The 22392-nt window shown below is 44.8% G+C and overlaps 1 protein-coding gene across 3 annotated transcripts in view; it reads left to right on the top strand.

Annotated features, from left to right (window-relative positions):
* LOC138299526 (phospholipid-transporting ATPase ABCA1-like) overlaps nt 1-22392 on the top strand; it is a 2649159-nt gene that overhangs the window by 1442127 nt on the left and 1184640 nt on the right. For all 3 annotated transcript variants that reach the window (XM_069237840.1, XM_069237822.1, XM_069237830.1), the window contains one exon: nt 21816-21949. In XM_069237840.1, the coding sequence (XP_069093941.1) occupies nt 21816-21949 (134 nt within the window). The remainder of the gene's footprint in view (nt 1-21815; nt 21950-22392) is intronic.

Genomic DNA, 22392 nt, shown 5'->3' with positions numbered 1-22392 from the left:
TTGCAGTTCATAAATTGTATTCCTAATATAGCCTGGTTATACGGTTGCTAAGAGGAGTTCCACAGGTTAGTAATAAATTGTACAGACAGCCTCAAAGACTGCCTTATGTTTTAAATCCTGATATTGTAATTCTTCCAACCACGCACTCTTAACATGTAATTGTTACTGGTATGAATGATATGTGGCCTACACTTATATATCCTTTAGGTCTTACATAACATTTGCCGTACATTGAATCACGTTTGCATGATTTCCTGTCTATGTATAATGTGTGTGTGTGCTTTTTTGTGTCTGTGATGTAAATGTGCATTAGCTCTCCACTTTGGGAAGAGTAGAGCAATAAAATAATTAAATAATATATAAATTAGTAAGTGCTAGTTAAATTGGTATTTGCATAATTGTTCATATAGCTAAATACAGCTTAGATTCTTATAATGCATGCATAACTCTTGGATGCAGGAGTTGCCCAAAGCCAAGTACCAGCCTACACATCATAGTTTCACTTAAGTACTTGTGAAGTGATAAACTATGTACCTTTGTTTCTCTCCATTATCTTGGCATCTAGGTGTTAGACTATATATAGCTCCCAGGTAGGATAATCCTCTAAAAGGATGGCTCATGGCCCTTTAAATTTGCTTTATTTTTTGCCCAGCTGGAAGTGAAAATAAGAAAGCCCTTTTGCTGCCTGCGGGTTAGTGCTCAGCAGGTGCTGCTGAATGTGTCTTGGTGTTGGCAAATGTCACTGGTACAAAATCAGCATATAGCACTGAGGACAGGTGGATCCCAGATCTGGCTCAATAATATCTGCCTCATTAGGGACCCTACTGGACCTTCCTCATTTACGCACTCCTCACAGGGAAAAAACTACCTGCACATTAAGCTATTTACTTTAGGTTCAGGGAAAACAAACACCTGCTTTTGAAATATCACACAGTAATTCACCAATACATGTACAGTGCCAATGGTGCAAAAGACAAAAAAGAAAACAACAATATCCCCCCCAGTGAGCAACCCACAGACTCTCAACCACCAGAACAAATTCACTTATGATTGTTGTCATTGTCCACCATTGTGTATCTTACTCCACAAGTCCTGATTTCCCTCCCCGTCCACCCACATCCTGCACCTCAATGGTCTGTGTTTCCGCATCAATCAGCATATATATGCAATAGACTACATCCATTTCCCCCCAAATCTTATGAAATTTTCTTGGACAACCTCTGCTGGCATAAGTAACCTTCTCCGCCATCATAAATATATTCTTTCTGCTTCTCCATTCCTTCAGTGTTGGACACACCTCTGATCCCCACAGGCACGCAACATCCCTTTTGGCCACTACCAAGCCACGACCACAAAACAGTAGCTTAGCACAGGGCAGGTCTATGTCATTAGGGATTCCCAGAAGAATGAATTTGGGGTCCTTTGGGATCTGCTCCGACAACACCTCCCAAAGTTCCTCCACAATCTTTGCCCAGTATTCCTGGATCAGTGGGCACCCCCAAAACATATGGAGGAAGGAGCCAGTTGCCCCCTCAGCATCTCAGACAATGTGGTTGTTGTGCTTTCCTCATAGAGTATAATCTTTGTCTATTATATTATATCCTGTAAAGGGTCTTAAATTGAATCAGTCACAGTTACAACCTAATTGCCACCTCTTGTGGGAACATCATTGCTGCATCCCAATTTACATCCTCTGATACCCCAGGTCCTCCATCCATCGACAATGTTGTCTAATAAGAGTGTTGGGCATGTTGTTGTTTACAGTCTTATATGTCATTGAAATCGCTCTTCTTCCCAATTCCTCCATTAATAGTTTTCCCTCTGACGGAGCATAATCCGGGATCCCATCCCCTGCAAGACCCTCCACCTCCATGCATAACGTAACTGTGCGTACTGCAGGAACTGCGTCGTACTTCCATAAAACTCTTTTTGAAGAGATATAAAAGCAATGATTTCTCCACCTTCCAATAAGTCCCCCACCTTGGAAATCCCAATGCAGTCCCAGGCCTCAGAGCCCATCAGCTTTAGGAGTTCTGGCAGCCAAAGACCCTCCCATAAGGGAGTCTCCCTTGTGGGCTGGCGGTGCTATCCCAGGAGAAATGTAACTATAGTCCAAGTAATCAGGGACAGCTGAGGTGCTGGTAGAAGATGCTGTCTCCCCCCAAAAATAATTAAGGCAAGATTCCCCTCCCACTGCGACCTCTCCAGTCAAAACGTGGAGTGGTCTAGTGGAACAAATATCCAATCATTGACATTAGTAGGATGGGCTGCTCAATAATATGCTTCTGGGTCCAGAAGGGACAATTCCCTGGTATATTGGTAAGGCTCTAGTCTTTTAGGGCAATTCTAGGGTGTTTTAGGCAGAGATGCATGTCGCTTGCTGTAGAAGCTAAGGTCTATAAGGGTAATCAATAATATGTGTATTGTAGTACATACATCAACTCCAGGAGGGAGATAATTTTAAGCATGTCTGCGCACCCCATCAGTGTAAGGGGAAGACCCCGCCCTCTTTCCATTTCGGCTGCCATGCCCTAATCACTCTCCCCAAGTTGTGGGTATGACAAAGGTCTGCCTTTTGTGTCATGTATATACATAGGTATTCAAAACTCTCCTGTGTGTGTTGAAGGCGTCAAGGCAGGGAGTGTATATTCATCTCCTCCTGCGGAGTATATTGGATGTATTTATCTAAGTTAATCTGGTAGCCATAGTAGCTTCCATAGTCCTCAAATAATTGTAAGAGTCACGAAAGGAATGTTAAGGGTTCTGTTACATACAGGATTATGTCATCTGCTTACAGAGAGATCTGGTCCTCCTCCGTGTCCTCTCCTCTCAAACTGAAGCCACAGATTTCAGGGTGAATATGAACCACGCATGCCAGGTACTCTATTTTGAGGGCAAAAAGCAGAGGGGACAGCACTCTCTAGTGCTGCTCTCGATTTGTAAATCAGAAGAGAGAGCCCTATTGACCCTAACTGCTACTTCAGTGTTCCGATAGAATAGTCGCACCCACTCTCAATATCAGGGGCCAACCCCAAATTGTACCAGTGTACATTCTAAGAAGGGCCAGTGTACTGCATTGAACTCTTTCTCCACATCAAGCGCCAGTAATACATGTGGATCCAGGCGTTTCTATATTTCGTTCAACCAATTGGGTGTACGCCTCTGATTATAACTCATTGAGCACCCTGGCATAAAGCCAGGCTGGTCCCTTTGTATCAGGGGGATGACTTGTTGGAGACATGTGGCCAATACAGTGGCTAGGACTTTCACCTCCACATTCAAGAGCAAGATTGGTCTGTAGGAGGCACACTTCTCTTTAGGTTTGCCTTCCTTGTGGATAACAACTATGATGGCTCTTTGTAGATAGGGGGGAGGGTGCCTTGCTGTCTCGCCTCCAAGAACATACTCAGGAGGTGGGGGCCAGAAGCCTGCTATAACACTTAAGAGGGAACCTGTTGGGGCACAGAACTTTATTGAAGTTCAGCTTTGCTGGTGCAGTATGAGCCTCCTCTAGGGTAATTTCACTTTTCTCATGAGCCTCCACATCCAAGACAGGGACAGTCACCTCACCTAGATACCTCTCAGTCAGTGAGGCATCCTTCAGTGGTCTGGCCCTATAGAATTCTTTATAGTATCAGGAACAGGCCCCTGCAATCTCCCCATCCGAATCCACTCAAAGTCCCCCGGACCCACTATCTTGGGCACCCACCTAACCTCCACCTCTTTCCTTCCTAGCCACGGCTGGAACTTCCCGGTCTGTTTCCCTGTTTCATACGGTCTATTTTTGGGGGGGCACACAGTTTTTATTCCCTCCTGCACTAACTCCTGATATTCAGCTCGCAATACTTCCAAGTTCCTAAGGGTGAGGGGGTCAGGATCCCAAAGCAAAGTGTCTTCAAGAACTTGGAGAGCTTTCCAACCCCTCCAGGGCCTCAGTTCTTTATTCCTTTTCTAGGAAACCAGGTTTTGGGCACTGTCGCCAAGCAAAGTTTTCTTTTTCTCCCAGAGCTCCACGTTAGACACGAGAGTCTACATTTTCATTGAAATAGTGTGCAGTGTCAACCTGGATCCTGAGGTCCATTTTACGGTCTCTCATGTCCCGGACATTCAACCCCCAGCCCCCACCTCACCACCCGACCCCCCCCAGATGCACCATCAGGGAAGAGTGATTAGACAACCCCCACGCAAAATAATCAGCCTGATGCACGGTCCCTACCTCCCCTGCCAGGGCAAAAATGTAATCCACCTGAGAAAATACTTTATGAGCCCCAGAAAAATAGGAATATTTCCTGTCATTGGGGTGTGCTTGCCACCAGATGACAGGCTGAGGGAGACAGAGAAATGGTAAAGCAGGGTCGGGGGCCTGTGCACCCCAGGTGACCCAAACCTGTCCAGATTCCCTGACATTGCATAATTGTAATTTCCCCACAGAACATGAAGTTGGAAGTCCACTTCTAGTAAGCTATCTACCAGCTTCTCCAATGTGGGGGCCTGAAGTTTGGGTGGGGCATACACACTAATAATCATGACTTCCTGTCTCCCCCAGAACCCCTCCATCCCCTTTTATCTGCCATACGGGTCCGTCCACTGTTGCGTGATCAGGAAGGGGGTCTCCTTCGAATCAGGATCTCCACCACTCTGGAGCCAGTGGTGAAGCCTGCGTGTGCTAGTGTGACATAGGGTCCCTTGCCCAGGAATTTGTAGTGTGTCCCTTTGAGGTGTATCTCCTGGAGAAGTACAACATCTGGGTGGAATCTCTTTATGTATTGGTTCACCAAACCACTTTAAACTTGCTCCCCAACCTGTTCACAATCCAAGAGAGTACTTTAAGGGATTTGGTTTCTAGAGAGAGGGTACCCCCCCTCTGCCTCTGGTAGTGGTCATCCTAGACAGGAGGGTGAGGAGTCATGTGTGTCTGTCAGCAAATAAGAAGAGACATGTACGGAAGCGGATGGGGGAATAAAGTTTGTGGGGCCCACTAGAAGACTCCTACCTGGTTCACATGTCTGTTTCCTAACCCGTTAAACACAATAGAAACGAAAAACTTCCACACAAGTGAAGTCCCTCCCTCCTCTCCACCCCCCAAAGACCCTTGCGAGTATGCAACCCCATCAACTTTCTTGATAGGAACAGAGAGGTCTGTAGTCCACCACCCCTACCCCCACCCCAAACCCTTAGGCCCATATTTATACTTTTTGACGCAAAACTGCGCCAACGCAGTTTTGCGTCAAAAAAATTAGCACCGGCTAACGCCATTCTGAAGCGCCATGCGGGCGCCGTATTTATTGAATGACGTTAGCCGGCGTTAGCCGCCGGCGCCGTCTGGTGTGCGTTAAAAAAAATTACGTACACCAGGCAGCGTCGGCGTAGGGGGATATGGGGCTTGGGCGTCAAGAAATGGGGCAAGTCAGGTTGAGGCAATTTTTTCGCCTCAACCCGATTTGCGCCATTTTTTACGACTCCCAACCCCCATAGAGTCATGCCCCCTTGCCCAATGGCCATGCCCAGGGGACTTCTGTCCCCTGGGCATGGTCATTGGGCATAGTGGCATGTAGGGGGCCACAAATCAGGCCCCCCTATGCCACAAAAAAAATATTTTAAAAAAACTTACCTGAACTTACCTTAATGTCCCTGAGATGGGTCCCTCCAGCCTTGGGTGTCCTCCTGGGGTGGGCAAGGGTGACAGGGGGGGCCCCTGGGGGTATGGGAGGGCACCTCTGGGCTCCTTCTGAGCCCACAGGTCCCTTAACGCCTACCTTTTGCAGGCGCTAAAAAACGGCGCAAAAGCTGCCGTACGTCATTTTTTTTGACCCGCCCACTCCCGGGTGTGATTTTTGCCCGGGAGTATAAATCCGACGCACATGCCTCGGAGTCGATTTTTTAGATGGGAACGCCTACCTTGCATATAATTAACGCAAAGTAGGTGTCCACGCTAAAAAATGACGCTAACTCCATGGACTTTGGCGCTAGACGCATCTAACGCCAAAGTATAAATATGGAGTTAGTTTTGCGTCGAAATTGCGTCAAAAAAACCGACGCAATTCCGGCGCGAACGGAGTATAAATATGCCCCTTAGTTCTTAACCACTAAAGCACAGCTGGAGTCAACCACCCCTTTTAGAAGTCCCCTGCCCAGTAACACAAGAAAGAAAAAAAGAGAAATGTCTTGCTCAGACTCAAGAAGCCAAACCCATTCCATACTCCTCCTCCTAACCCGGATCACAGCTGTCCATTCAAGGTCACATTGCCAACGCCATAGGCTCCCGCAGTCAAAGGGGCTGGGTCTTACTCTTGTTCCAGATGGGCAATGGGTACTGCCAAAGGATGAAGCATCTCCGAGCCTGTCTCTTTGTTCTCGTCTTTACCACCATGTGTCGTTTCACCTGTGTGGCTACTGGCCCTGCTTTTCTTCCTGTTGTTTGAAGTTCCGCCACCGTCTCAGTCTGATAAGTCTCCACCTCTCTCCACTGACCTTGCGGGCTGCCACTGTGTACCCCCTCCTCCTCCTCTTCTCTAGTGGCTTTTCCTTGTGGACCGCAGCCAATCATTTGTATGGGCACCCTCCCTTCAATGTTGAACAGGCCTGTTTCCTGGCCTCCTCTCCCGGACAGTTTAGGGTGCTCCTCCAGCCCTGCCCAGGCATCTTCTGGAGTCTGAAAAAAGGGCACCTTTCCTGTGAACAGAACTTTCAGTTTGGCTACAAAGAGGAGCATGTAGTGCAGCTGGAGGATCTGCAACTTGGCCTTCAAAGAATCACAAGTATGCCGTGTTCCTGGACCTCCCTGGTGTAAATGGGGAAAAGAATAATCTTAAAGTTCTCATGTCAGACTTCCCCTAATTTGCACCATTCTATAAGGACCACATCTCAGTCCTGAAAGTTTAAGAAGCGAGCAATCATTGGCCCCTCGGGTAGGGGAGCCGGGAGGAGGTTTGCCCCACCCCCAGGGCCTGGTGGGTGTGCTCAATCAAGAAGCAGGAGGACAACTTTTCAGGTGGCATAGCGCAATGTATCCAGGCATCCAGAAAGTGGAGCATGTTTGTGCCTTCAACTTCTTCCAGGAACCCCATGAATCTCAGATTGTTTCTTCTGGCCCGGTTCAACACATCCTCCTGGCACCATAAGAAATCCTTTTTAATGGTCTTGGCCTCCGTCATCTCATAGCACAGATCACAAACTGTATCTTCCAGGTCCGATATTCAGGTTTCAGCTGATGTGACCCATTTTGCCACATTGTGGAGGTCCTGTCTTAGGGAGACCTACCATCATACTTCCCCTACCTGTCTCTCCAGGGGCTCCCTGGAAGGCTGTATCGCCAAGAGGAAGGCAGCATTATCAGGTATCACTGGGGGTCTGGTGCAGGTGGGGGGGTCACAACTTTTGTGCAACTGTCCATTTTCAGGGGGGGCTTAGGGTCCTTAACTCTCACCATCATGGTGTGGCGACCATCTCCCCTCAGTTGACCCTGACCAATCACAGTTCTGAGGGGACCAATACTCAAGGTGGGTACCCTCTGTTATTCTCAAGGGAGTGGGCAGTGAAAGAGGGGGACTGTCAGTGGTGCTTCCAGCAGAGGGTGTTCTCCAGAGCAAGCAACACAATTGCCCCATAGGCCTTTCCGTCAAGACAGCAGTATGCAGCATCCTTTTCCCTACCAATCGGGGTACTCGGACATGTCCCACGAGACACCAGGCCCGCCATAGAATCAGGAAAGTCCTGGTGTGGTGTGTCCCCACCTCGCCGTTGACCCCTGGCTCCAGTCGAGTCTCAGGATTCACTATAGGTCATTAGGTGTATGCAATTTTGAGTCCATCCAGCACCAGGTCCTCGTCTGCATCTCCCTGCTGTCCCTTTGCCACATGGTCTCCAGTCACACTTGCCTTGGAAGTGTCTGCATCATCCCCAAAGAGGCAGCATTCACAGATACCCCCACTCCGGTCACAAGCCGAGCCCCATTGTCCAACAGGATTTTTGAAGTATGTGAGAGAGGATGGAAAAGTGTGTCCCCTCAGGGGCAGACAGATGCCTCTGGGGTAAAAGTGCGAGTAAACCAGAGGCCACCCAGTAGGTAGCACAGGTGGGTTTGAGGGCATCAGCTGTGCCCCCCTCACCTTCTGTGTGATGCCTGCAGGCTTCCCACACCCGAGTCTCTGCCTCCTCACAGGCACTCAGCCCAGTCTTTGTGCTTCTGCTTCTCAGCAGGCTCTGGCGGCAGCACAGGCCGCAAGCCTGCCCGGGCATTGAGAATGATTGAAACTATCACTCAACTCACTCCAGTCACATTGTAGAGGCTCCTTCTTTGCCCTTCAGGCAAGTCTCGTCAGCTCCCAAGGAGGGAGGGTGGTCCTCAGGCTGGCGGGGCACACCGGCAGCCGCCAACAAGTGGCCAGGTGTAGCCGTGACTAGGCCCGCAGCCCTCACGGCTCATAGCTCTCTTTGGTGATGGCAGTCTCTCTAAGTGGTGAGCTCCATCAAAAGCTTGGCAGGCACTCACCTTCAGCTAGCAATAAGCAGCGGCGGCAGCAGGGGCAGAATAACGGGCACTGACCATGGATTAGAGAGGATATTGCAGGAATACATGTCCGGAGCTCACTCGAGGAGTGTATGACTCTGTGGCCATTCCACATCCTGATCTTCACATCTTGTCAATAACAGTTACTAAGATATAAATATGGCAGAAAAAAAAAAAGAAAACACTCTTCAAGGCTTCTAGGAAGAGTTATAACAGCAGACCAATATTCAGAAAAGGCAGAAAGTTCATATGGTTGCTGGTGACTGGTTAGGGAATAAGGAAGGATGAGAGAAACTCCTTGAAGCCGTAAAAAAGATTTTTGGGAAATTAACTCTGGCATAATCTGCTCTGTAAGCCAGAAGGATTTACATTTGTAAATTCAAGGATTGTATTTTGGTTATGTGATTAGCTCTGCTGTCAATTTAGTCAATATTTGTTTTCTATAAACTAGATTTATTTTTTGTTGCCTAGCTTTGAACTTGTGGTGCCTTGCGGTTCCTTTTTAAATACTGCATTGTATTGAGTTTGCAAGTAGTACAGTATCAGTAACTGTGAAACCTTCATTGAGGCTTATGTATTTCTTTCCTGACAAATCAAAATAAACCAACAGATAATTTTTCACAGTCTCCCCTTCTCCCACTCACCTCCCTAATTACCATCCCGACCTGGGGTCTGCCCCCTTGAGTAAGTCTCTGGGCAGTAGCCGGTTGCTCACAACAGTCTCATGACCCAAAACAGTCCCTTTCTGTCCTTGGTGTGAGCAATACTCCTTTTGGCCTCTGGTGTTGACGTTCACCCTCAATGTGACTTTGACTAGCCCTCATCCACCTCCCAACAATGTCATATTTTGCAAAATTTCTTGAGGCATTCTCAGCCCTTGTACACTAGTCTTTCTACTGCTAGTCACCTACTCATTTCCTTTACCCAGTCCTGCATCCATGACCTATCTTCTTTCCCTCATTTCCACACAATTTCTCTTCTGGCCAGCAGGAATCCTAGATTGGCGCTTGCCCTTCATCCACGTGTGCCTTAGTGATGCTCTGTCTTTCATCTATTTACCGGAAAAATAAATTCTCATTGAATCACTAACCTGGCTGGATTGGCTAATTTAATAATAAGCAATTTGATGTGAAGTTATGGGCTAATTTTTGGGCAATATGGGTTTACCAATACTACGTTGACGAATCTCAGATTGACAATGTCTTCTGATACAATTTAATATCTGAGTCCTTCTACACACCCAGCAGTTACTGATATGGCTGCCCCTCTACCTGTGTTCCACCTCCGGCCTTAAACCGAGTCCGCACCCCCTTCTAGATCGACAATAGCAGTCGTCAGTCCCAGTTCATATGGAAGAAGTATCCCTGCTAGACGCAGGCTTATAATCACCTATCATCTCCCCACTTCCTATTTTATGTACCATGATTCTATTGTAGTATATACTATGTAATATTTTAATTTGAAACAGGACAAAGTATGTCTGTATTGCCAATTCTTGGGGAACAATAGGGCGTCCCTCCAGTCGTCATCTATATCTCCTGGATCTGCTTGCAAAGGGCTCTAAGTTTGCTCAGCTCTCCTTGTGTGTTTGTCATTAATGTGCCGTTTGTGGTGAAATGGTCTTGGTAGCTATGTGTTTATCCAGCAGTTGTGCTTCCAAGGGGGGCTCTTTCATAGTATTATATTATCTTATTGTATTGTATTAGGCACTTATAAAGCACATAGCTACTTTAGGGTATTTCAGCACTATGGTGTACTCCTCATTACACAGCGGTGATGATGTTAAACATCTGCCATCAGAGTCAGGCGATCAAAAAGATTGTGTGAACAGCCAGGTCTTTAGCTGTTTGCAGAATGGCAATTCCAATTCACAGTCTGCAGGGTAGTAGGCATAGGATTCCATAGCTTGGAAACATTGTACTAGAAAGATCGGACACCTCTTCTCGCTCTCTGGATCGGCGGAACCATAGCTAGGCAGGTGTTGGAAGAATGCAAGCATCTTGTAGGGATATAAGGAGTGATCCATGCAGTCCCAATCTTGGGAACCATCAGGGTGAGTAATTTGCGAGCAATGCATAGATGTTAGACCTGACAGCCTTAGGGTGGTAATCCCCAATTTTTGCCTTTCTCCACTTTTCTGACACTGTTTTGCTGGTTTTATGACTCTACGCACTTTAACACTGCTAACCAGTGCTAAAGAGCATATGCTCTCTCCCTTAAACATGGTAACATTGGTTCATCTCCAATTGCCATATTTGATTTAATTATAAGTCCCTATTAAAGTACACTACATGTGCCCAGGGCCTGTAAATTAAATGCTACTAGTGGGCCTGCAGCCCTGATTGTGCCACCCACATAACTAGCCCCTTAACCATGTTTCAGGCCTGCCATTGCAAGGCCTGTGTATGCGATTTCACTGCCACTTCACTTGGCATTTAGAAGTACTTGCCAAGCCTTAAACTCCCCTTTTTCTACATATAGGTCACCCCTAAGGTAGGCCGTACATAGCCCATAGGGTAGGGTGCTATGTAGGTAAAAGGCAGGACATGTACATATGTGTTTTATTTTTCCTGCTAGTGAAAAACGCCTAAATTCAGTTTCCACTACTGTGAGGCCTACTCCTTTCATAGACTAGCATTAGGTCATATACTTTTTGAGTGGTAGATTCTGATCTGAAAGGAGTGACCAGGTCATATTTAGTATGGGCAGAATGGTCATGGAAAATCCTGCTTAGTGGTGATGTTGGATTTTATATTACTATATTAGAAATGCCACTTTTAAAAAGTGAGCATTTATCTGCACTTAAAACCATCCGTGCCTTACAGCCTGTCTCCAATCTACCTCTGTTTGGTGCTGGTTGACAGATCCCTTGTGCATTTCACCCAGACAACCACAAACACAGGACACTCAGCCACACCTGCTTTCATGTGCATGTTGAATGGTTCTTCCTGAGCTGGAAGGGTGGAGGGCCTGACACTTACATTTCAAAGGCCAGTGCCCTGCCCTCACACAATGGACAGCTAATCCCGCCCCACTACTGGGACCCTGACAGATAAGACTGAACTGAAAGGGAAACTTGTGCACTTCAAAACCACTCTTTGAAGTCTCCTCCACTTCAAAGGCATTTTTGGGTATATAAATTGGGTGTCTGACCCCACCAAACCAGACACTTCTGGATCTACACCTGGACCCGGTCAGTAGAGCTGCCCAAAGGATTCATCTGGACTGCTTTGCCAAGAAGGACAGCTATTCTGCTGTTGCCCTGCAGCCCTGCTTGCCTCTGACTTTGCTGAGAAGGACTCTGCCTTCCCCAAAAGTGCTCTCCAAGGGCTTGGATTGAGCTTGCCTCCTGTTCTCTGAAGTCTGAGGGCCAAAAAGACTTCATCTCTTCAGGAAACTCCTTGTGCATCGAAAATCAATGTATCGCCTGCCGAAATCGACGCAAAGCATGCATTGCGACAGAGAAATCACCGCACAGTGGACCGGAACAATGCAGCACCGACTTCCCGACTAGAAATTCCAAGCAGCGACTGCCTTGCAATGGATAATTCGATGCATCACCTACAGGATTGATGCAGTGGGTGGCAAAATATCCTGCACCGCAGTGAGGAGCCAAGACTGGGCGCCGAAAAATGACGTAAACCCATTGCAGCATGGAAAGAAACAACGCATCATCTGTGCCACGTCGGAAAGTTCAGCGCAACTCCCTGTTTTTCCATGCATTTCCTCCTCTGCGGTCTCCTTACATAATTATCTTTGACGCATACAGGTACTGTGTGTAACTAAGAGACAACTGCTTACTTCTAAGAATTGAGACTCTTTTAACCTTTTAAAAGTGATATTTCAAGTTGTGCTTATTGAATATTTGTTGTTTGACCTTATTTTATTGAGATAAATATTATCTATTATTCTAAACTTGTGTGGTGAATGTTTGTGGTGTTTTCACTGTGCTACTGTAGGATTTATTGCACAAATACTCTACACATTGCCTTCTAAGTTAGGCCTGACTGCTCAGTGCCAAGCTATCAGAGGGTGGGCACAGGATAATTTGGATTGTGTGTGACTTACCCTGACTAGGATTGTGGTCCCTACTTGGACAAAGGTGTATACCTCTGCCAACTAGAGATACAATTTTTAACAATAGAGATTTAAATTTCATTATTTGAACAACTGGCAGCCAGTTTAGCAACTTTAGAGCTTATCAGGCGGAGTGAAATTTAGAGATGTTACATAGAAGACAGGCAGCAGCATTCTGCACCACTTGTATTTTGTCAACTGTTGGTTTGGGAGCACCCAAATATAGCACATTTCCATAGTCCAGTCATGCCTTAATGAGTGCTTGGACTGCTAGCCTTTTTGACAGGAGAAGGTAAAACATTATCCCAAGAGCTCTCAACATCCCATAGCAGATAGCCACTTTTGTTGCTTGGGTGTTCATGGTCAAGTCTTTGTCCAACCAAACACCTAGGCTTCTTATGTCCGGCTTTGGGGTTGGTGGGGCGCTTAAATCATTAGGCCATCCCAGATTTATCCTATTTGGAGATGGGCTACACAGAATTGGGAGCTTTGTCTTCTCCCCATTGAGTTCAGTTACATCTGTAATGCAGGAACCAAGAAAGGGAGGTTGATCGTCCTTTAAATGGCTCACCAAAAAAATAAGTTAGGTATTTTCAGCATACGATACTAGCGAGGTACCATGTGCAAGGATGACCTCAGCCAAAGGGAGCATGTAAACATTAAAAAGGGTGGGGCTCAGCAAGGATCCTGAGAGACCCCACAGTTGACCAGCATGGGATCTGATCTACAGTCACGATTTAATACTGGGAACATTCTCTGATTGAGGAATGATTTCAGTGAGAGAAGGCAGCATTAAGGTCCAGGAGGATGACAGAAACCACACATCCTTGATCTAGAAGTCTTTTTGCTTCTTCCACCGCTGCCAAAAGAGCTGTTTCTGTAAAATGGTGAGGTCTAAATCGTGTTTGAGTAGGATGAAGTGAGTCATGTTCCGCAAGAAAATCCAAAAGCTGTCTATTTACATATTTCTCAAGGATGTTGCTTGGCCCAGGCAAGAGTGAAATACGCCTATAATACCAAGGCCCCAACGGGTCCAGGTTGGCCTTTTTTATAGGGATCTTATCATTGCATGCTTCCAGGCAACCAGCACCATTCCTGTAGGCCAACAACAGATTAAGAACAGCTAAAAGGAAGGGTCTAATCACATCAAAGATTTTAAAAAGACAGAAGGAGAAGCTGGATCAAGGAGCGAGCCTGACTTCAACTTATTAAGGAGTGAAAAAAGTGTTTCCAGAGTGGTTTCTGGAAAGCCTGAAAGTATCTCCTTGTCCTTTAACTGGGCCTTACTGTGAACCTTGGTTCCAGGGGCTGACTCTAAACCTGGGAGTGAGGAGTAAATATCATCTATCTTTTCCTTCCAGAACTTGGCCATATTATTACAATGCAGGGTCAAGGGTGCTTGAATTGGAGAGTTACAGACAGGTTTTAGAAGAGTTTTTTGCATCTGCAACATCTCTCTCGGCCCATTCAAAGCTGTCTGTATTTTACTATAATAGTAAGCTACTTTGGTGGTCAGGATTTCCAAATGGTACTTCCTAACAGTTTCCCTATATTTGGTCTTCACTGGCAATGAATAGTTCCTTCTCCAGTATCTATCAGCTCTTTTATAGGCTTGTTTTAAAAGTCTAAGTTGAGGAGTATACCAAGGAGCTCAGATGACCTGCTGATGTGTGGCTTGATTAGTGGTGGGACACACTAAATCCAGAGATTGAATAAGCCAGTGAGTGAACTCGGTATAGGCTATGGAAGGGTCTGTATTCATAACAACTCTAGTATTAATATGAGCAGAGGTTAGATCGTCAATGTTAAGCTTAGACCATCTTCGTTTAAATGACAAGAAGGACGTGACAATGGGGGGAGCTGAGGAGAAGTAATCCTAAAAGGAACTAGCAAGTGGTCCGACCAAATAACTGGGAAGGGTTTTATGCTTACTAAGTTGTCCTCATTAGGTAAAGTAGGGTCAAGCAGGTTACCTTTTGAGTCTGTTATCTCGTATACCCTTTGAGCAAGCCCAATTGCCAGAAGATCTTGAGTAACCTCAGTGGCTTGCTTGTCTGCCACATCTTCGAAATTAAAATTGAGGTCACCTAAAAGTGTGAAGCTAGATTTTGAAGCTAAAAAAATTAGCAATCTTCTCTGGAAGGGCATTCATAAATTCCTTGCCGTTCCCTGGTGGTCGGTAAATTAACATACCAGAAAATGTATAGGTGGTAGAGAAAGAAATAGAGAACACTAGATTTTCACAATCAGGGAGTGGATAAGAGTTGGTCAGCATGTGAAGGGGGATTTAAGAATGATAGCCACCCCAGCTCCTCTTTTATTGGGACAATCTTTCCTACAAATGCAGTAGTTGTTGAGAAGTGCCTGGGCAAGGTCAGGGTTGGACTCAACCTATAACCACATAACAATTGATTAGAAACAACTTAAGACTGCCCTCAAGCACAGGTTTAACATGCAAGGTAATATTCCCTAACAGAGCGAAGGGACAGTGTTGGCAGGTCAAATGGGCATTCCCACAATCAATGGAATGATAGCATTCACCCCTAAGGGAACTGTTTAAGGCAAGGAGCTTAACAGAAGTACAGCTTCTCGTACATGTATCCTGACAAGCGGAGTCCCTGGCCCCTGGTCCCAGACGGGCATTGACGGGCGCAGACAGGCTTGCCTTTCGGCACGCAATCGGAGTGCCCAGTCCATCAGCCTGATAAATAGTGTAAAAGAGAATAGCCACTATAACGCAGCCCAAACAAAATGACAGCTAGTAGTGGAATATAGGAAATAGAAACAGAATGTACCTCAAAGCCCTACCAGAAAAAAGCAAAAAAACAAAATGTAGCCCAAAGCCCTAACAGAAAATAGCCAATATCACTACTAAACACGAGTGATTGGGACTGCCTCAAAATATTTTAAAAAACACCCTTAAAATAAGTGCAGATAAAAACAGTTTTTTAAAATGTCTCTAAATCAGTAATAGCGTGGATCAGGGCCCTTCAGGCAGACTCACCTCTTCTCAGTCTCTTCCCCAGGGGAGACCTGGGCCTGTAGTGCATGGCATAGCTGCAAGTATTTCAACAGCTGATTTAGTGGCATGTCATACTCCTTCCTCAAGTGCTCAAAGGGAACCATGCCATTTGCATCCCGTACATCCCCTAGGGTAGAGGAGCCAATCAAGTTTCATTTCCGGAACCGGTAAGTGCATTGGCTGGGCCCTGGGTTTGTTCACAGCCACAGGGGAGTCTTTGGTGACAGTCGCTTATCCCACCCTATTTCTCTTATTAGTCTACTCCAAGTAATGACCACTGTGGTTGTCACTGGTGGTGCATCAATCACCAGTCTGCCTCTTTATTTAGCGTGGACATATCCCTTCTACTTACTGTTATTTTTACTGTTATATCCCCTCTTAAACATTTGGAAAAAAAAGAGTGTCACTCCCTTCGAAACGCTATCAAGTACAGTTATTTAACTCTTGCTTCCAACAGAACTCATCTCACCTCTTCTTCAATATTTGAGGGCTCTGCATTTATTGAGTGTGATATCTATAGGACAAAACAAACATCTTTTTTCAAAAAATGCTTTTCAGAAACTGATGCTTTTTTACACAAAACGCCAAGGCACAGCCAAACATGTGCATGAAAGTACTTAGTTGGTTAACATTCGGATGTCTTCTATAAACAACAAGTGAACTTTAATTGGAAACAATGTTTATGGGCCATATTGACGGTGGAGTTGATTAAATATCAACCATCAAAACAGTTCAAATCCGCAGGATAGCATATTTTGACTATTGCATTACTTCAAGAAGGTGTGAAAGTGAGGCAGGACTTTTTCCCGCTTGACAGCTGAGAAGTAGAAGACCTTCTTCAGTTCTACAGTGCACATATAGGCCCTCATCCACTAACGGCCTCATGGTGGCTACATAGCATAGCACAATTTAATGTTGCACACCGGTCCCTAGATTGTTTAGTAAATTGATGGTGTCTTTTGCATGGCTTCATGAGTGCACCCAAGCACAAAAATCATGGCTATGTTTCCATTGCTAGCTCTTAAGAGGAATCCAGTGGTATGCAGACACCCTATTGAAAAAGTCCAGTTGGGGATCCGTTTCACCTATAAGCTGAGTTGTTCAGATCATATTGATAAGGCATTAACTAACTTGAAATGCTCATTGAGCCATTCGGTGGCTCAGGTAGACAACCAGCTGACTAATATTAAGTGTTATTTCCTAAGTTTTGTAGGCAGAAAGCTGTCGGTTCAGCAACATATAATGCTTAGGTATGGGGATGCAACTATACTAAACAATTGCAAATTACTGTGAATTATTTTTGAAGATCCCTCCTAAAACTCAGTCTGGGCATGCCTCTTGCCGCGATGGTCTTGGAGTTGGGACTACATCCTATTTCTGATATCATCGACATTGCTCTTGTTATGTGCTGATTGTGTCTTAATAGTTCATAAATTAGGCTGTCTTTGTTTTTGCTGACTTTAGAACTCTGCACTCTTTACCACTGCTAACCAGTGCTAAAATGCTTGTGCTCTTGCCTTTAAACATGGTAAATGTGGAGTGCACCCAATTAGCCTATTTAATTTACTGGTAGTTCCCTGGTAAAGGGGTACAACTTGTACCCAGGGCCTGTAAAATAAATGTTACTAGCGTGCCTGCAGCAATTATTGCACCACCTACTTAGGGAGCCCTTTAAACATGTGTCAGGCCTGCCATTGTAGCCAGTGTGTGCAGTTCTTAACTGCCATTTCAACCTAGCAAAATAAAACTTTTGGCAGGCCTTACTTTTTTATACATATAAGTCATCAGTAGTGTAAGCCTTAAATAGCCAGCAGAGCAGGGTGCAGGGTATTTAAAAAGTTGGACATATACTTTTAACTCTTACATGTCCTGGTAGTGAAGAACTCTTAAATTCATTTTTCACTACTGCAAGGCCTATCTCACTGTTAGGGTAACATGGGGTTACCTTATTACATTTAATAAAGGAGAACTTTCAATTGGGAGCAAGAATTAATGTTGTGTTTGGTCTCTAAAGAATTGTAAAACCCTCTTTAATGGCAAAGTGAGACTTTCAGTCATATTTCTGAAAAAGTCACTTTTAGAAAGTTGCCATTTTCTTGTCCTAACTATTTGGTGCCTGCAGCCTGTAAACTGAGTCACATGACTAGGTGTAGCTGGCAGTGGGTCTTTGTGTGATGCTCCTAGACAGTGAGACAAAGGGGAAATCTGTATTGACAGGATGAGCCATCTCTGACCTGTTGAGGGGGAGGGGCTGCCACCTATAACACATGCACATCACAAATTATTTTGTGACCGCAGACAAGCTGTGGCCAGAGCAGGGAGGCAGGAAATTCCAAGCACCTCTGTGAATTAAAACCTCTAGAACCTTTCCCTGTGTCAAAGTGGGCACCAGATATTAATAATGGACCCACAACCCAACTTTTGAGTACATTTAACCTGCTGAAGTCTCAAAAGGACTGTAATGCTCCTCTGAAAGAAAGACTGTGTTAGAAATTGGGTCTTTGGTTGGCATTCAGGTTACCCCCCGTCCAAGCAAGGAACCTCACTCTAGTCGGGGTAAGTCACACACAATCCAAATTATCCTGTGATCACCCTCTGGTAGCTTGGCACTGAATAGTCAGGCTTAACTTAGAAGGCAATGTGTAGAGTATTTGTGCAATAAATAATGCAATAGCACAGTAGAACACCACAAAAATACACCACACAGTGTTTAGAACAATACACAATATTTATCTGGATAAATGAAGGTCAAAATGATTAAGATGCAATAAGTATAAGTTGAAAATATCACTGTAGAAATTATATAAAGTGTCTTTAGTAACTTAAAAGCAACAAATCTCTCTTGCAAGCAGAAAGTACCTGGTTTGTGTTCAAAATCTCTGCAAGGAACCGCAGAGGTGGAGATGCGTGGAAAACAGGGAGGTTACTTCAATTTCGCATGCCACACACTGCTATGCGTCATTTATTTTCCATGCAGGGAAGGCTTTGCGTCGATTTCTGGTGCTCGGACTTGGCTCCTCTTTGGATTGTGGGGTTTTCGGACGGTCCAGGGATTATGCGTTGAAATCCAGCGCTGGCAGGACGATGTCACAGGGGCTGCGTCGATCCAGTGGGCGTTGTACACAAGCACCAACTATGAATATATGGTCGTGCTGGACAGGAACAAAACACAAGTTCCTGCCTCAATGGACTGCGGGCCAGATACAGGGACCCAATTAGGCCCACTGATCAAAATATTGTCAATCGTGGTTTGCTAAGTCTTGCAAGGATCGTATTGAACATTACGCAGCCAAAGCGATGCGTGGGTTCCAAGATACGGTAAGGTTGCAATGTCTTGCATCATTATCGGGGTCCTATTGACAAGCACTTTGGATGTGAAGTCTGGTGTCAAGGATGTGTCACACATTTGGTGCGATGCGTCAGTTTCGAGGTGGTGCGTGGCTGCGAGACAGAGTCCGTTGTTGTCATCAAGGCTGGCTTCAATGAAGGATATAAGGCCAGTACCGAGGATGCATTACACAGTGACGGTTCTGATGATGTTGCAAGATGCAAGGATATGTGAGTCATTGCGATGGGAAATATAAAAGTAGCGGCATCCATGTATCAGTTTTGCTCGGGTTGTGCCACATAGCTGAGAGGGTGCGTCGGTTTCTCATGATCCAGACAGACAGGGAGAATGACTTAGGCCCACTTTCATGACTCCAGGATGGAGTATTCTTCCTGTCAGAGTATCAACAGTCCAGAAGTGTACTTAAGAGTTGGTGCCTGAGGCCCAATATTTATACCCAATTGTGCCTTTAAAGTGGGAGAACTGCTAGATGATTGTCTTTGAAATGCACTGGTGCTCTGCCTTTCTTGTCCTGGATCCAGACTAACTACCAGGGGTATGCCCTCCTTTGTGTGGAGGCAGGACACAACCTATTTAAGTGTAAGTGTGATTCCGCCCAGCTCCTCCCTCCCAATCTGACAGTGATGGACCATCCAGGCACACCTAAGCATCCTAGTGTGTGTGGCTATTTAGGAAGAATATACGAAGACCAACTGAACCCAGTCATCTGACCCAGAGACTGGCCACAGGCACCAAATGGCTAAGGATGGAAAATGCTGACTTTCTAAAGGGGTAATTTTCACTTTTTTCAATTAAAAGTCTGACTACACCATTAGTTAGGAATTTTCATCAAAATTCCAAAGACCTCAAACATGAACTGGTGTCCTGTTCCCATTTGGACATTACAGCATATTAAATGTAATAAGGTAACTCCAATATTGTCCTATGGGAGAGGTAGGCCTTGCACGAGTGAAAAATGAATTTCAGATAATTTTCACTACCAGGACGAGTATAACTTTAGAGTACATGTCCTCATTTTTATATACATAGAACCCTGCCCTCTAATCTGTCCAGGGCCTACCGTAGGGGTGTGTTATATGTATTAAAAAGGAAGGGTTGGGACTGGCAAAAGGGTCATTTTTTCAGGTCAAAATGGCAGTTTAAAACTGCACACACAGGCTGGAATGGCAGGCCTGAGACTTGTTTAAAGTGCTAGTTAGGGGGTGGCACAATCAGAGCTGCAGCCCAACTAGTAGAATTTAATTTACAGGCCATGGGCACAGGTAGTGCCACTTTACTAGGAACTTACAAGTGAATTAAATATGCCAATTGGCATTAACTCAGTTCTACCATTGTCAGTTCTACCATGTGTTAAGGAGAAAGCACAAGCACTTCAGCACTGGTTAGCAGTGGTGAAGTGTACAGAATCCTAAATCAAGCAAAAACAAACTCAGCAAGTAGGAGGGTTGAAGGCAAAACATTAGGGAGAATAGGATGCCACGTCTAACTACCAATAAGCCAATGTCCTACAGTCTCTAACCACAAAACAAGACTGCAATCAGACAGCTTCATCAAAACCTTATTTACTACCATCTGAACTGAAAACCAGAACACAAATGACACAAACAAAATTACTGCCATTGTGCTAATGGATGTTTCGTTCTGACTTGGTATATTACCACATCCTCATACGCTAATTGGAAGGCTGAAAAACTTTGCAGTTCAAGGTTTTATCTTGGATGGGACCTCTTTCTTGCTTGCCGAGAGTAACAAAGTTGTCTTCTTCCATCTTTCTCATCATCTTCTGACTTTTTCAACAATATTTCACAAGGTTCCAACATATTTTCTCTCCTGTTAACACATTCTCCATCTGTTAAACCTCATTAAATCTTTCAACCTTATCTCCCAAACCTATGCCGGTATGACAACCAGACCATCTAAAAGCTAGAAAAACACCACGATCTGGACACCTGTGTACTATTCCATTGCCTCTAAGCAGCTTATTAGTGTAATGTGGAGCCCGAACTATCACCCAACTGAAATATGACCTTAGAACCTAGGACATTCATCAATTGACTTGATGGAAATGAGACCTTTGATTGGTTATGGCTCCACCCTCTCCTTTGTATCACAAGTAAACTATTTAATTAAGGATTAAGGCAAACCTTTTGCTGCATTATCCCACACCCAAGGCTCCATACAGGCTGCAGGTCACCATTGCCTTTGTCTTCTTGCATTAGACCATGCATTCAGACTGTATTATGGGGCATTTCTCTAGTTACTCCAAAGAGTCCAGCAAATCCAGAAGGAGATGGTTGATCATGATGACACTTCTGACAGCTATGGAGCTCAGGCTGAAGTTGGTGCAAGGTTATAGACAGTGGCAGGCAATGAATCATAAGGGTGTTTTTACTATATCCTTACCTGATCCCTAGTCTCTCGCAGGTCACGCAGAGCATTGGCCACATATGTGCCAATTTTAATTATGATTCTATGGGAAAGTTTGTGAAGGAGTTACACAGTGTGTCAACTATGGAGTGCTGGAAGGGAAACATTTTCTAGTGTGCAACAACCACCCGCACTCCCTTGTTGGGAATCTGGTTTGCTTGCTTTGCTTGCTTGCTGCAATCTATCTTGGATTTCTCTATGCAAGAAATGGGCAGTTCCATTTTTGGAAGTGGGTGGTACCAGTGGAGGGAAGAGGGTGGCGGTCTATTAAGAAATAATTTGGTCAACTGTACTTATCCTTTTTTATATAAATTAAGCACTAAGACTATCTATTATCAAAAATAAAGTAATCTTTGCGTAGCATTTATGATAACACACATCAGTTCGAAACTTAAGCAAGGATAACCACAATTTTGCATTGTATTTTGTAGGGAGCACGGACGGTTTGAAAGGAAAGGGGTCCTATGTGGTGGGCGGCTGGATGCTGATCTACCGGCAGTTCCTTGCACTCTTTATAAAGAGGTTTCACCACGCACGCAGGAGTCGGAAAGGATTTGTTGCTCAGGTAATTTATCCAAAGAAATAATTAATATATGTTTTTCACAATCTACATACATTATAAAAAGTTGATGGTATATACTCATGACTACTGAATAAATATTGTATTAATAAGGCTACAATCAAATGCAACTCAACATATGATAGTGTTTTACTTATTGGGTTTAAATGCAGTTAAATATTCTACCTATTCCCCATTCAATCATTTTAACGTACAGTCAGCATCAGACTTGTGCAAAGCACTCTCGAATTTTCGAAATATTCAGAACTTGTCAATGTTCCACAATCGCTCAGCGAATCAGCATGCAAAGTCTGTGGCAGCAGCATTCTGAAGGTTCTGGTGAAGGTTCTCCCTCTATTAACAGGAAAGAAAAAATACCTATACCGATAACGCTTGCATTTTTGGGTAGTCTTTCTCTGACAGCAATCTAAATGAACTCTTTATTTTAA

Source organism: Pleurodeles waltl, chromosome 1_2 (genome assembly GCF_031143425.1).
Source record: "Pleurodeles waltl isolate 20211129_DDA chromosome 1_2, aPleWal1.hap1.20221129, whole genome shotgun sequence".
Classification (NCBI taxonomy): domain Eukaryota; kingdom Metazoa; phylum Chordata; class Amphibia; order Caudata; family Salamandridae; genus Pleurodeles; species Pleurodeles waltl.
Note: the sequence above shows the minus strand (reverse complement) of the source record. Positions and strands in the feature narration are given on the sequence as shown.